The sequence below is a fragment of the Cotesia glomerata genome, linkage group LG2, assembly GCF_020080835.1.
Source record: "Cotesia glomerata isolate CgM1 linkage group LG2, MPM_Cglom_v2.3, whole genome shotgun sequence".
Taxonomy (NCBI): domain Eukaryota; kingdom Metazoa; phylum Arthropoda; class Insecta; order Hymenoptera; family Braconidae; genus Cotesia; species Cotesia glomerata.
The window spans coordinates 12,202,048-12,217,938 of NC_058159.1; the positions used below are offsets into that span (position 1 = coordinate 12,202,048).

Genomic DNA, 15,891 nt, shown 5'->3' on the forward strand with positions numbered 1-15,891 from the left:
GTGTAAAATTTACATAAAAAATAAAACAATCTATTTAATTTAATTTTTCCCTTTATGACGTTTAGAAAACCTAACGATAAAAAATCAAATTTCTAAAAGTTGATTAACTCATTAGCAAATTTGAAATCAATTAATACCTATATTGCCGAATAGATTTTTTAATTGATAACTAAAAATTTTTTTAAACAAATAGAAAAATTAAAAAAAAAAAAATTTGGAAAACGATTGACCCTAACGGCCATCCCGGCAACTTCCCGCTAATTCCATACTTAAGCGCTTAAAATTGCACTTATTACTTTTTGCGCTTTTCGAGCTCATAAATATAATTTTCGTGTCATTTTGAGCTATCCAAGCTCATTCAAAAAATTATTATCGTTAAGACGTGAGTAAAGAAAAAAAAAAACAGGGTGAAAACAATAACTTCCTAATTTTGAAAATCTTCGATTTTGTTAGTGGAAAGTTATAAATGTCGCAGTGATTTTAAAAAAACACTTGTTTTCAAATCTTTTATTGACGATATCTTTTGAACTAATTAACCGATTTCTACGTTTTTGGCGGCAATCGACGCGGTTTTTTAAGCTCTATAAATTATGCCATGTCATCAAAAGTGATCCGAGAAGAAATGACGAAGTTATGTGAAAAAACACTTTTCGGTTTTTCGGTTTTCTTTCGTTCACGCTATCTCTCGAACGAATCAACCGATTTTGATCGGGTTGACGCCGATCGGCGTGGTTTTCAAGCTTAAGGGCGGATTAGTTTTTGAAGTTGATCGATAGAGCCGTTTAAAAGATATTCCAAAAACTACTTTCAAAAATGATTTTTTCTTATTTTTTAAGATTTTTCAAGATTTCTTAAAATCTATCGGTCCGAATCGGTTCAAATTCTCAGGAAATCTAAGTTCAGCGTAGCCCTTTCGAATGGCACCAACCGCGATGAAATCGGTTCAACCGTTCAAAAGTTATAAGCGAGTCACATAGTCACACACACACACACACACACACACACACACACACACACACACACACACACACACACACACACACACACACACACATACATACATACAGACATAGTGACAACATCGCGGGGGTAGTCAGGGAAGCTTCCTGTGACCTTCAAACGTCGAGATCTGAAGAAAACTCGATTTTTGCCAAACGGGGTAAAAACAATGACTTCCCGATTTTTGAAAATCTGAGATTTTTAGCGGGAAGTTAAAAAGTTCAGCATAAGATAGGATATCTTCACAATTGATAAAATTTTTAATCGTTTATTATCTACATTGTGGAAAAAAATTTTTAATTGTTAACCAACTATTTTTTTAAACAAATAGCAAAATAGGAAAATTTTCTTAAAAAAAGTTTATCCACACGATAGGATATTTTCACGATTCACGAAATTCTGAATCGTTTGATACCTACATTGTAGAACAAGTTTTTAATTATTCACTAACAATTTTTTTTAACAAATTTAAAAATTAAAAACAAAATTAGGAAAACGGTTGACCCTAAAGGCCATCTCTGCAACTTCCCGCTAATTTCGTTAATACCTGGGTGCCTAAAATTGCACCTATATACGGTTTTTGAGCTCTTCATGAAAAAAATCAAATTTCTGACAGTTGATTAACTCATTTGGAAATTTGGAATCAATTTATACCTATATTGCCGAATCGATTTTTTAATTATTAACTAACTATTTTTTCAAACAAATAGAAATAATAAAAAAAAAAGTTCACACGATAGGATATCTTTACGATTCATGAAATTTCGAATCGATTGATACCTATATTGTGGAATCGATTTTTTAATTGTTAGCTAACTATTTTTTTAAACAAATAGAAAAATTAAAAAAAAAAAAACGTTCTCCACACGATAGGATATCTTTACGATTTATGAAATTCTGAATCGTTTGATGCCTACATTGTCGAATTGATTTTTTAAAAGTTTAACTTATTTTATTGTAAAAAAAAAAAATTACTTAACATTTTAAAAATCGATCTTTTGTCGACAGGTTTTCTGGACGATTCATGAAATTTGGAATCGATTGATACCTATATTATGGAATCGATTTTTTTAAAGTTAATTAAGACTTAGAAAAAAACAAAAAGTTACAAAATAGAAATAACTCCGAGTTTCTGAGCGGCCGCTTACTATTGTTATTATTTGCCTCAAATTATTATTATTTCCCCCATTTTTATCTGACAACGGTTTGAGGGGAATGGCGCACGTGCACCGTCTCGGATCGGGGATCGGACATCGAGTCCCCGTAGAGCTCATATTTTTTTAAACTTGTTAACTAAATTTTTGCACTAAAACAATTTTTTTTTCAAAATTTTTCTTTCATATCGATTCTCTGTTGCAGGGAAAATTTTGATATGAAAAAAAAATAATTTTTTTCTAATTCTAACTATTTTTTAATGCAGAAATTCAAAAAACTGAAAATTATTCAAATAAATTCAAAAAAGTTTTTTTGAGCTTGGCTGATTTTTTCGCTTATAGAAAACAACAGAAGCTATTCGCTGGGTGCGTAAGGCATAGTGGGGGACACAAAACTGATGTCAGCGCCCGCTGCGGGACATTACAGAACTAAGGGTGGCTCTTTATTACTAAAAGCTATGAAAATAACACGTGTGTTAGTTTATTTAAATAAATAAAATAAAATGGGTCATCAAAATTGTTGTGTAGTTAATTGTAAAAATACTAGTAGAAATAGTGATTGTAAATTTTATAAGTTTCCAGTTGCCAATTGGAAATTAAATCAGCGAAAAAAATGGATAGCTGCTGCTCAACATCTCTCATATGTTCAGCCAGGATTAAATTTTTACCCTTTATTAAAGTTTGTGGTTGAAAAATAATATTATGGGTAATAGATTGCAAAATTAAATAAAGAATATAAAAATTTAAGATATATATGTAAATATAAAGTTATGTTAAATAGAGCTATTCGTTATTTTTTATATAATTTCAGATTGTTATATATTTAATATTAATACGGATTTTTCATTTAATATTAATTTAACAATAAACACCTTGACAGATTTTAACACTGATTAACCTAATTCACTTGAGATTTGTTTTAGTATCAGGTTTATTGAATAAAGTGAAACACAAGGTTTATGTTAAACTGAATCTAGGTTTATTTATTCTTCTAATAAATATAAACAACTTCTAAATAATCTTTGATATCAAAAATACACGTATTATAAAGTTAATAATATTAATAAAGATGCTTGAGTTGTAACTACGTAGTAATACACAAAACAGACAAGTGTCCAAGCAACAAGTGTGTGTCACAGCGAGCGAGCCGGAGAGTGTGGTATATGCAGCTCGGCTGCGCGCGAAAACGACGCCATCACAGTCAAACAATAATCATAATAATTAAGTTGTCGCCTTGAGCGGCAAATATAAATATAGAATATAATAAATAATTAAATAACTGAATAAGAAAATCTTGCACTCTTAACACTCCCTCCATTTTCTTGTATCCAGCTTCCACTGCTCTACTTCTTTCTGTCAGTCGGTTTTTCTGTAACATAATGAAATAATAATTATAGTTAATTCTAAATAACTTCTAATATACTTCTAATTGTTCAATCTAATAATTCATCTCTTAAGTGTCTAAAAGGTTCTGCAGGTAGTGGCTTAGTTAGTATATCAGCCAAATTTTCTTTTGTAGAAATTCAACAAACTCGTATTCTATTTTCATTAACACATTGTTTAATGAAATCACCATGTGTTTGTGCCATGTGTTTTCTACTACCTGTTTTCTCTCGTTCTAGTAATTCTAATCTAATTTCATCTACGCTATTATCGAACATCTTAAGTTTATGACTTCCATCCTTCTTAGTACAGTCGTCTGCTGACTTGTTATCACACCAAATAGTAGTAGGAAATAATGTCTTTCCAATTACAAATCTAATTGCTTTATCTAGAGATATTATCTCTTGGCAAGTATCACTCATTGCCAAATGTTCTGCTTAACAAGTGGACAGAGTAACGTAATATTGTTTGTGACTTCTCTAAGCAATTACGTCACCAAAAAGTCTAATAATATATCCTCCTGATGACGTGGAGTCATCATTATCTCTGAAACTAGCATCTGAGAAAGCTTCTAAGTCATCTGAGTTACCTGTATATTTCAGGTTTAAATTTATTGTACCTTTCAAATATCTCAAAATTCTTTTTACATCTTTCCAGTCATCTTTGGTAGCACTTAATTGTTTTCTAGCTAAGTAATGTACAGCAAAAGAAATATCTGGTCTAGTTCCATTTGCTAAGTACATAAGACTTCCAATTGCCTCTCTGTATGGAGCTTTTCTAGTTATCGACGGTTGTTCACATTCAGATGATTCTAACTCTTCCAATTTTCTTCTTTTACTTCTATTTTCAGCTTGTCTAGTAACCATTGGAGTATTCTGCGGGTTACAGTCAGTCATCTTAAATCTATCTAAAATGCTTTCTATATACCTACTTTGATTTAATACAATGTTTTTCCCTTCTCTATTTCTTTCTATCTCAATTCCAAGAAATTTCTTGGGTTCGCCAAGAACTTTCATCTCAAAATTCTTACATAAATGGTTTCCAATTTCATCTAACTTCTTTGGATCATTGCTAGCAGCTAAAATGTCATCTACATAGATTAGCAGTACAGCTACAATTCCATTTTTCCTCCAAGTGTATAAACATGGTTCATGTAAATCATTTTCGAGACCAATTTCTTTTACCACTTGATTGAATTTTATATTCCACTTCTTAGGACTTACTTTTAATCCATACAAAGATTTCTTTAATTTAAGTATCTTTGTTTGTTTCGTCTTTTCATCTACATCTAGACCTTCTGGTATCTTCATGTAAATATCTTCATCTAAGTTTCCATAGAGGAATGCAGTTTTCACATCATATTGACAGATTTCTAGATCATATTTATTTACTATTGAAAGTAATGCCCGTATGAGTGATAGTCTAGATACTGGCGAATATGTATCTTTTAGATCATAATCATTCTTATCTTTAAAACCTCGACATACTAGTCGTGCTTTATAAAGTACATCTTTATTTACCTCTACTTTCTTTTTAAATACCCATCTTGAATCAATGATATTTAATTTTCCTTTAGTTTTACTTGCTTCTTCCAATTCTACGAATTCCCAGACGTCATTTTTAGTTATTGAGTCTAATTCATCTTTGATAGCCTTCATCCACTGACATCTTTCACTTGAATTGCTTGCCTCATCATAATTAATGGGTTCTTTGTTTAAAGAAGTAATTAAACATCTTATTAATTCTTGTTCATCCATCTTAGATTGATCTTCAGACACGTTGACACTTCTTGCAAAGCTTATGTCTTCAATCAATTTTCTATTTTTATCCTTTTCAGATTCTAGTTTTCTTTTCATCTCACCTCTAGTACATGGTCTAATTTCTTCTGATGAATTCTTCTTTTCATTTAAGTTTTTAGCATCTAGTGGATTTTTACGGGGTCTTCCTCTTTTTCTTTGTTCCGGTTTCTCCTTTTCTTCGTTGGTTTTGTCATCTAAATTATCTGGTACATTTTCATCTGATTTCCAACTAATTTCATCTTCAGTTTCTTCTGTTTGTTTATTCTTATATACATCTTTGTACACTAATTTTTCATTGAATCTAACATGTCGTGACTCTAGAAATTTTCCAGTACTTGGATGCCATAACAAGTATCCTGTGGGTTTATATCCCACCATGACTGCTTTGATTGCTCTCTCGCTGAACTTGTGCTCTGGTTTTGGAATTCTAATATATCCAATACATCCAAATCTTTTAATTTTATCAAAATGACAATTTTCATTCTTATTAAATTTCATCAATGGTACATCATAATCTATAGATTTATGTGGTGTTCGGTTGTATGAGTGAACAGCTGCGTCCACTGCTAACTCCCACATACTCTTAGGTAAACCAGAATCTAGCATATAGGTTCTGACTTTTCTCTGCAACGTGGCGTTGAATCTTTCAGAGACTCCATTGTGTTCAGGGGTATAAGGCGGTGTTTATTGGACCCATCGTGTCCGTATGTATTATTTGTAATGGTCTTGATGCTCGTCTTCTAACCCAGTAAACACGTTTACGTCAATGTGACGTCAAAATGACATTGGGCTATGTCAGGATTTACGTAAGATACAAGTCACGAATGAGTCATATGTGACTCATTATTTCACACTTCTTGACGTAAGATTCTGACGTAAAAATATGACGTAGTCATGACGTCAGTATTATGTCTCAATGACATTTATGACGTCAATATGACATACCTGTGATGTCTATATCATGATAATGATGTCATTATGACGTAAAAGTGATGTAAGTGATGTAAGAATTGTACCTCAGAAAAAATATTAAAAAAAAAATTTCTCAAAAATAAAAAGATGGCAATTTTGAAATTAATTATAGTGTTGTGGACTTATTACAGTTTGAAACACTAGTTTTATGTTGATACTTGATGAAAAAATCCTGAAATATGCTGGGCTCGAACTTGGGTCCTCACGTGTCGGAGTCTGGAACGCTGCTCACTTGTCCAAGTAACGGTTCATGTCACGAAGTAAATAACTTACGTGATAAGCCTTACATGACGAAAAATGCTTATTTCATAATTTTTTCTGAGATTAAATGGATTTTAAGAGCTGGAATTGTATAAAATTCAAGTCTAATAATATTCATTAAACTCATGAAATTTTATAAAGTTCTATAAAACTTTGTAAAAACTCTTATAAAAGGCTCTCTAGTGAAACTTGTGGTAATTAATAGACAATTTATAAATTTTCATAAGAATTGATTGAATCTTACACTTTCAAAAATTTTCGTCTAAAAGCGGACCCAGAGAACTTTCACAAAGTGAAATTTTTTCAGAGTAAACGATGTATCCGTGTCATTTGAATATTTTTTAATACTTATTGATTTCTCAAGACTCGAATTTTTTTTTTTATTTAATTTTTTCCGAAGATTTAGTATTTTTCATTTGGATTTTTCTTCTTCAAAATTTCGATTTACAAAATTTAGATTTTTTTTTTTTAATTTCAACTCTTTTAAGTATACCATTTTTTTAATCTATATTTCTTTTTAATTTCAATTTTTTTCGAAATTTGAATTTCTTTAATTTAACATACTAACAACATTATGAAACTTGATGTACACAGTAAAAAAATTTTGCGTCATTGTGTCAAAAAATTTTGTGTTAAAAATTTTTATGTTAAATATTTAACATTTTTTTATGTTGATTTAACACAATAAATGTTAAATTTACACTTAAAAAAGTTAAATATTTAACACAAAAATTTTTAACACTAAAGTTTTTGACGCAATGACGCAAAATTTTTTACTGCGTAAAATACTATTAGTCTCGTCAATAACAATCATGGAACTGTTTGAATTATTTCAAATACAATGTTTCATAAGTAGCAGCACTAATGTCAGAAAATTATTTTTCAAGTAATAGTGCAATATTTAAATGACTGACATTTAATTTCTTGACGTGAAATCATAAGAAATTATATGTTTACTCGCTTGACGGTTTAAAAATTTAGAGTTCATGCCACATAAATTGAACTCGGTATTTTGTTATCAGTTTCAACCAAATCATTTATACCGAATGAAGTCGAAAATATTTTTACAATGGATAAAAGTACCTAAATTCATGGAAAAAATATAAGTGAGAAACATATGCAACGAAAAAAAAGTATTTCTTGCACCAAGAAAATTTTGACGGAGGCCGAAGTTATATTGGAGCAAGAAGTGTTTTAGTGTCAAGAAATTTTGACTTCATTCACGAAATTTTCAGTCATCTTTAATATATTCTTGGTCCAAAGAAATTTACCTTTGAGTCAAGATTTTTTTTCTGCAGTGTATGGAAACATACAAGCAAAGATACAAAAATTTTATATCCCACATGTATTTAATTTGTATGTTTTTTTCTTAAAAACGTAAATGAAAAATATTTTGTATGTTATTTGCTAATATGTTAGATATATTCATTAATATTATAAATTATAAATTTTTGTTATTAAAAGCGGACTTAAATTTACAAGGTACCAGCTTAAATCAGCTGTTTACCTCTTCCTGATTCTTACTAAATTTTAAACCAATTTTCACTAATATTTAGCGATTAATTGTAAATTAGACATCTTGTTAAAGAAGTTTTATATTTGATAAATTTTTATCAATCGATAATATTAAAAAAATACATCCTCCAAATTTTATCAATATTATGGAAAATAATCGTTTGTCACTGATTTAGAAAATGACTTTCAAATTATGTCAGTATTATGTACAATTGTGACAAATTATTGATGTTAAATAATGACTCTCAGATGGTATCGGTATTACGTAAGACCATGACTTGTCACTGATGTAAACACATGATATTAATCTTACGTCAAGATTACGTACAACCGTGACTTGTCACTGATGTAAACGCATGATGTTAAACTTACGTCAAGATTACGTACAGCCGTGACTTGTCACTGATGTAAACGCATGATGTTAAACTTACGTCAAGATTACGTACAACCGTAACTTGTCACTGATGTAAATGCATAATGTTAAACTTACGTCGTTATGACATACAATGATGGCATTAATGTTACGTAATATTGTATTTTATATATTATGTCAGGTGTACGTAATATCTAAGTCATTTCCGTTACATCATAGAGAAGTAATAAACTTACATCAGTATGATGTCAAAAATATATCATATATTTTTACATCATAATTGGATCACAAGACAGGTCAATTTTACGTCATATTTACGTAAAATATTGTGACATTCCTATGACTTATAAATGACGTCATATTGAAGTCATGTGTTCACTGGGAACTTCTTTAAATGGTAATTTTTGCATCTTTGACATAATACATATTTCACAATCTAGAATTGAATCATCAAATCTAACTTTCTCTAATTTTCTGTATACTTTCTGTAACTTCTTGAGGTAATTTAATGAAGCATGACCAAGTCTTACATGCCATAACATAGCTTCATTTATTTTACTTGATTCTGTTGTTCCTTGCTCTAATGGATTTGATGTGAATAGCTCTTCTAAATTCTTAATGCTCTCGATGTCATCTAACTTAATTGTATTTCTAGTTATTAAACTAGAATCCCAATTAAACATGTCATCATTTGGATTTTCAGGATGTTGTTCTATTTCTGGAGGTGTTGTAACTTCTTCCTCCCTCCTAATTGAAGAATCCTTGGTCTCTATGTTTTCTGAATCTCCCTCCTTACTTTGTAAATCTACTTCTGATTCATCGGTGTCATCTTCTTGAATCATTACAGCTTTACAACGGTAGGCGTTGTATTCCCAATCTAATTCATTTTTATCGTCGATGTAATTCTTAACTTTGAAGTACAAAATCCAGTTGGGTTGTTCATATATTCCTTCTAGTATTATTTCTTCTAAATTTTCACTAAATACCCTCAAAGTTTTATCATCTAAATAAATCTTAAATCCTTTATCTACTAATTTTCTTAATGATAATAAATTATCTGATACATCTTTAGCACTAATAACATTTGATAATTTAATTATCTTGTTATCTTGATTCGTGTAGAGCAAAAGATCACCTTTTCCATCTATTAAAATGTCAGCCGATTTATTCTTATTGGCACTCTTAATTACTCTATTTTCACATTTTTCAAAATTGCTTAATATCAATCGATTCTTTACTATATGATCTGTTGCTCCTGAATCAGCAATAAATCTAATCTCATCTATTAAATCTTCATTTAATAATTTCTTACCTTTTCTTTCGTCATCATCTCTTTTGACTGAGATCTCTTAAGAAAGTCTGCGGACATTAGTTGAGGAGTTACAGGGGTAATCGCTTGATAGAAAGCTGATCTAATCTCTTGTTCAGTTAATTTTTCTCCATCTCCGCAAGAATCATATTCTCTAATGATCTGGTCAAATCTTTCACAGAAATCATTGACCTTCTCATTCTTTTTCATTTTGATTGAATACAATCTTTTTCTAACTGAACTTGATGTAAGGTTTATCTGTTCTTTTCTACATTCTTTAATTCTTTTCAAAATTTCTACGGGTTCGGAAATATCAAGAATTCTCTTGTGATAATTTTCATCTAAATGATTAATAATAATATCTCTAACCAGGCATTTTCTTTTATTATTCATTGAATTTGATAAGTTATTATCATTACTGTTATTTTCATCTATTACATCTAATAAATCACAACTAGTAAGTTCTGATTTTAAATAATCAAACCAGATATTATAGTTTGTTTTTTGAGTTAATCTATATTCTCGTCTAACGTTAATCTTACTTTGATTTGATAGTAATGCATCTTTAATTACATTCAAATCTCTAGAGATAATATGATTCCCATTTGTAACTTCTAAATCATTCTTATTTGGGAAAGTAGGAAATATATGTGAATTCTTTACCTTTGCTGTTTCCGCTTTAGTCTTTTCGCGATCTAACTCTGCTTTATACCCTTTTGTCATCACCTTTAGGGCATCTAACATTGCAGCAGAGACTTCCTCGAGTCTCCTAGCTGTTCTTGCAATTGACGTTGCTATTTCTTGAGTCTGCTTGTTTGACTCCAGCATCAACCTCTTCATATCTTCTAAATCTTTATTACCAAGCATTAACATCTTTTTGCTGCTTCTAATTTTAATCTTGGTATTTTCACTCTTGTCTTTAAAATCATCATCATCTTTAGTATCATCATCTTTACTTTCATTCTTACGGTCATCTGTACCATCATCTGTACCTGTAAACATGTATTCTTAATTAGTATCTGGGATTTTCTTAACATCTATACATCTTTATTCATCTTAAATAGGTCTCATCTAACTACTCTTAAAACACTTTCATCTATTCTTAAAGTGTGTCTTCTAATTATGTTTACAGCTTCTAAATTATTTTATAGTCATTACTTACTCGTCGATTGACCTGGTTTGACAGGAGTTGAGAAGTTGTTCATCCTTTTAAGTGACTCTTTTACATCTTTAATGTCACTAGATTTCGTTGATGAATCTGGATTGCCTTTTGTTTGTTGCATTAAACCTTTGTGGAATTGAGACAAACTGTAGAGCGTGTCCTCAGTTTTCTCAGTCTTAATCTGCAATGCTGGGTCCTTCTCAGCATTTCCAGAATCTTCAATTTTCTCGAAACTTCCCTCACTGTCGTAATCAACCAGTGTAAGCTTTTTATCTGACTCTGACATCTATTTCGGATTTTATGAAACAGAATTTAAATTTAATTAAATATACATTTAATTAATAATTTATTATTTAATTAATAATTTATCATCTATCTCTTATTATTAATATTCTAAAATTCTATTCATCTAGTACCCGATACTCTTCTTAATTTTGATTCTGTTTCGTGCTTCTAAATTAAAATAAACGCACAGCAATTCACTTTAATTTGAAACGCAAGATTGATCATCTACACAGCACCACCTCGAGTATGCACACCTATTCCAACGTATAGTTTTACGCACGGCAATAAAACGACGTTGAAGGCGGTTGATCACGCACACACTCGGGATACATTATGCAAACAAACAACCTCACAAACTATAAGCTACTTGATGCCGAACACAAGCGTCGCATAGCCAAAGTTACCGAAATAGCTTTAATATGTATTTTATATTAATTAATATCACTGACATGTCAAAATACATTTTTATAATTATTAAAATTAATAATTCACTTTTAAAATTTAATTTAAAACATCTTCTAAAAATCAAAATCTAAACATACTATTGTAATACACGTGATGCTCGTGTACTATTGTTATTATGACGCAGTTGGCCGACATCTTGAATTTTTAGCGTCTACCGGCCTCGCTAGCGATTTCATCATCTACTTAAATTCAATCTATTTTTCACCATCTAATATATTAAAAAATATTTTCAGACATCTATGAATTTATTTAATTGAATAAATAAATATTTATCAACTTTTTTAAGTTATTCAAATTAAGCGTCTATTAAAACGTATTCATTACGTTTTATATTTTCTATGCATGCATGCTTTTGTTCATCTATAATTACGTCTTATATTTTTATTTATTTTCCGGAATATCTTTTCTAAATAAATATTCATAAATACTCTTACCTTGTGGTCAATCACTTCACTCAATTTATTTTCAATAAATCAATCACGTGCGCAGTGGAAGCGTGCTGGGCCCATAACCTATCAGGTTTATTGAATAAAGTGAAACACAACGTTTATGTTAAACTGAATCTAGGTTAATTTATTCTTCTAATAAATATAAACAACTTCTAAATAATCTTTGATATCAAAAATACACGTATTATAAAGTTAATAATATTAATAAAGATGCTTGAGTTGTAACTACGTAGTAATACACAAAACAGACAAGTGTCCAAGCAACAAGTGTATGTCACAGCGAGCGAGCCGGAGAGTGTGGTATATGCAGCTCGGCTGCGCGCGAAAACGACGCCATCACAGTCAAACAATAATCATAATAATTAAGTTGTCGCCTTGAGCGGCAAATATAAATATAGAATATAATAAATAATTAAATAACTGGACAAGAAAATCTTGCACTCTTAACATTTAGTTATTGTGTTTATTTTCCTTACTATTTTCAACTGACCCAAGAAAAAATTTTTAATTTAATCTACATTCTGTGTAATATGTCACATTTTACATAGAAAACAAATTTTTTTCAAGTTTATTTAATTGTTTAAATAACTATTTGGCATCTAATACATGTAAATTTTCTTAAAAAATCCACCGTAAGTTGTATCGTCAGGTGGCGGTGGGGTCACGCACCCAGCGAATAATTAAAAAAAAAAAATAAATCGATTGATTTTTCGCGAAGTTACAGCTATTTGTTTATAAGCGTTTGAGCGGAACCGCGTTTTTTTTTTATTAAAAAATTAATATTTCCTAAACTATTGGTCATACAGTTATCAAGTTTAGCTCATTTTGTTTGTAATTTAATTCTCTAAATTTCATTCACTGCATGTCTCGACTACTTTTGCGTAGTTTCTGAGATATTTTAATTTATATAAAAAATAAAACAATCTATTTAATTTAATTTTTCCCTCTACGACGGTTATGCATCGGGCATGCGCCGAACGATTACGAGCATATTGCTTACAGCTGTCATAAAGTTACTAAATGCAAAATGTAAACATGAAATTTATTTTTTAAGGTATTACCCTCGTGACTTCCGTCGTCAAAAGTTTATGTTAGAGTGTACGGTACACATACTGGATAGTCATTATTGACAAGCCTAAAACTTTTTGCTGTTTATGTACTTATTTCAGCCAATCACGAACGAGAAACTGATCGTTTGAAAAGTCTGGCAACACTGCGTGAGCGTTGAGATATTTTATAGTGGTTATACTGTAGTGTTTTGGACTAACTGTAGATTAACCTCTGTTTTGACACATGCGTTTATTTATTTATTTACATACATTTATTGAGAAATATAATTACAATGTCTGAAAAATTGACTTATAAAGGACGATTCATAAAAAAAGTCCTTGGAAAACGACAGAAATCTCTAGCAAATATGAAAATAACTATGCAAATAACAAATAGAAAAAAAATAATTGACAATATTGTTTTGTTTTTTCAGAAAAATCAGTAACTAATTTTTTTTATGTTGATGTATTAACTGATTTTAAATTTTAGTATTTTTTTTATTTTTTCATCTGACTTATTTTTATAATTTATGAAAGATTAATAAATATTATTATATTAAAATTATTAACTTTTTGAATTTTTATAAATATAGAAAAATCTTTATTTTCATAAAATAATCATTGTTATTTTTTTTAAATAAATAAAATTAATTACTATAATATTACACCTAACGTAAATTAAACTATTTAACCCTTCAGCACTCTCGCAAAACGATTTACTATCATTACTCGCGCGATGAGAAAAACTCTCACGCCTTATGTGGAAGCGCACGCATGCTTATAGTCCCTTTAATTTAAAAAATCTTAAATAAAATAAATTTCTTAAAACAAAAAAAAATTGACTTATTTAAAAATAATATTTAATAATAATACATCCAAACACAAATGCACTCTTACGGGAACCTCCGAACTGTACCGATCAGACCCGATTTTTTAAATTCTGACCCCCCTACTTTACTATTGCGATGAGAAAATATCTCACAGAGTTAATAAAATTTATTTTATTTTTTTATAGTATAGAACAATTAAAATAATAATATTGCAATCTGAAATAATATTAATTTTTTGACAGATAGAAAAAAAATCACATAGTCATTCCATTTGAAATTTGAAAGAAAATTTGAGTTATTGATGAGCGTGAGAGAAAATCTCATAGCGAGAGTGCTGAAGGGTTAAATTTGTCAGCGCATGCACGTCTCATACTTCTTTCGCGGCTCACAAAACTTGCGCTGTTGCCACAGCTTTATTAACGTATTCCCTCTTCGGCTAAAGTCTGGTAAATTTTTCATTACTTATTAATAAATATCTCTGAAACTGTGTGGTAATTATCAATGAATTTTTTTTTTTTTTAATTGTTTAGTTGTTAGTTAACATTACTCTAGTTTTTTAAAAAGATATTAAGAAAAGTTTCTGAGATATAAAAATGTTTGTAGGTAAACTTTTCGATATCCCGTATACCGTAATGTATAAGAGCGTTTAAAACTCAAACTTTGAAATTAAATATCTCGGAAACTAGATGGTCTAAAATTCTCGAATTGCGCCAATCGATGCAGAATTATATAAATATTAATCTGCCAAAGTTTAAAAAAAATCCTAAGAAAACGACTCTGGCGAGGGTAATACCTTAAGCTACATCCATCTGTGTCGGGATAATAATTGTAAGTTATTTTTTATATATTTTTATTTTTTGTAGAATTCGAGCTACGTTGGTCTTTTTTTTATCAATCGCTTCATTATTTTTTAATAATATCATAAAAATAAATACGGCGTTGACAGTTCAAGGTCACCACAACTGCTTATCGTTGATTTAAATAATTCTGTCAATGTTATATATTTTTTTTTATTTAAAAATATAAAGCAATTTTTTTAATTATTTTTAGCATTCATTTTTTTTATATTCAATAATTATTCATATTTTTTATTTAATTTAGAAAATTTTCACGTGCTAGGGACTTTTTTAGTACCCGGACTGGCCACCAGGCGGCGCCATTTTACTTTTAAAAAAAGTGGGGGGTACCCTCCTAAAATGGCCTTAAATACAAAATCCGTTCAGTAAGAAATACAAGCGATTATCATTTAAAAAAGAAACCAGTATTCGAAAATATAGTTTAAATAAATTGTCTATATCAGTAAACCACAATATCATTTACAAATAACACACCAAATACACCAATGCAAAAACACGTCCGCACTATACAGCGCACACGATAATAATATGTATGTATATATCTTCTAATATATAAAATTCTCGTGTCACAATGTTCGTTCCCATACTCCTCCGAAACGGCTTGACCGATTCTCATGAAATTTTGTATACATATTCAGTAAGCCTGAGAATCGGCTACTATCTATTTTTTTAACCTCTAAGTGATAAGGGGTGTTCACCCCAAAATTTTTTTTTTTATTTTTTTGATAAAATTTTTTTTTTTTTAATTTTTTTATTATGTGACATCAAAAAATACATACAACTCTAAATTTGCACTTTTTTTATCACCAACCCTTGCTTTTTAATAGTCATTTTCATAATTTTATCATTTTCTATCCCGCTCGATAACATCAATTATTATCACTTGGTAAGTTTTTCCCTCCATGTGTCTACCGGTGTCACTTCTCACCCTGTAAACAACACAGAGTAGGGATGTTACCTCTACAGTTTTCGGCTATTATTAGTGTTTATGCTTCAAGCGTAGTAGTTAAACATTTTTACTATCTCAGT

At 29.8% G+C, this 15,891-nt stretch overlaps 1 protein-coding gene and 1 long non-coding RNA gene across 3 annotated transcripts; one reads left to right on the plus strand and one right to left on the minus strand.

Annotated features, from left to right (window-relative positions):
- Positions 1-3,109: 3,109 nt before the first annotated feature.
- Positions 3,110-12,744, minus strand: LOC123258732. Of its 2 annotated transcripts, none has more exons than XM_044718918.1 (4): positions 12,112-12,744; positions 10,928-11,213; positions 10,429-10,757; positions 3,110-3,522 (listed from the first exon to the last, which is right to left on the minus strand). In XM_044718918.1, the coding sequence occupies exons 2-4, from the start codon at positions 11,211-11,213 to the stop codon at positions 3,355-3,357; spliced, it is 783 nt and encodes a 260-aa protein (XP_044574853.1). In that variant the 5' UTR covers positions 12,112-12,744; the 3' UTR covers positions 3,110-3,354. The 2 variants fall into 2 exon arrangements, with proteins under 2 accessions (XP_044574853.1, XP_044574854.1); XM_044718919.1 differs by lacking the exon at positions 3,110-3,522 and adding an exon at positions 9,769-9,815.
- Positions 12,745-12,951: 207 nt separating this feature from the next.
- LOC123258736 lies at positions 12,952-15,173 on the plus strand. The gene is made up of 3 exons (XR_006508127.1): positions 12,952-13,180; positions 14,805-14,833; positions 15,125-15,173. It is a non-coding gene; the product is annotated as an uncharacterized LOC123258736 (long non-coding RNA).
- The last annotated feature ends 718 nt before the right edge of the window (positions 15,174-15,891 follow it).

Excerpts from the sequence above, each read along its gene's own strand:
- LOC123258732 (XM_044718918.1), bottom strand. The coding sequence starts at position 11,213 with ATGTCAGAGTCAGATAAAAAGCTTACACTGGTTGATTACGACAGTGAG. Across the intron at positions 10,758-10,927 it reads CAAACCAGGTCAATCGACGA|GTACAGATGATGGTACAGAT; the intron begins GTAAGTAATGAC and ends ACATGTTTACAG. Across the intron at positions 3,523-10,428 it reads CTAAAGCGGAAACAGCAAAG|AAAAACCGACTGACAGAAAG; the intron begins GTAAAGAATTCA and ends ATTATGTTACAG.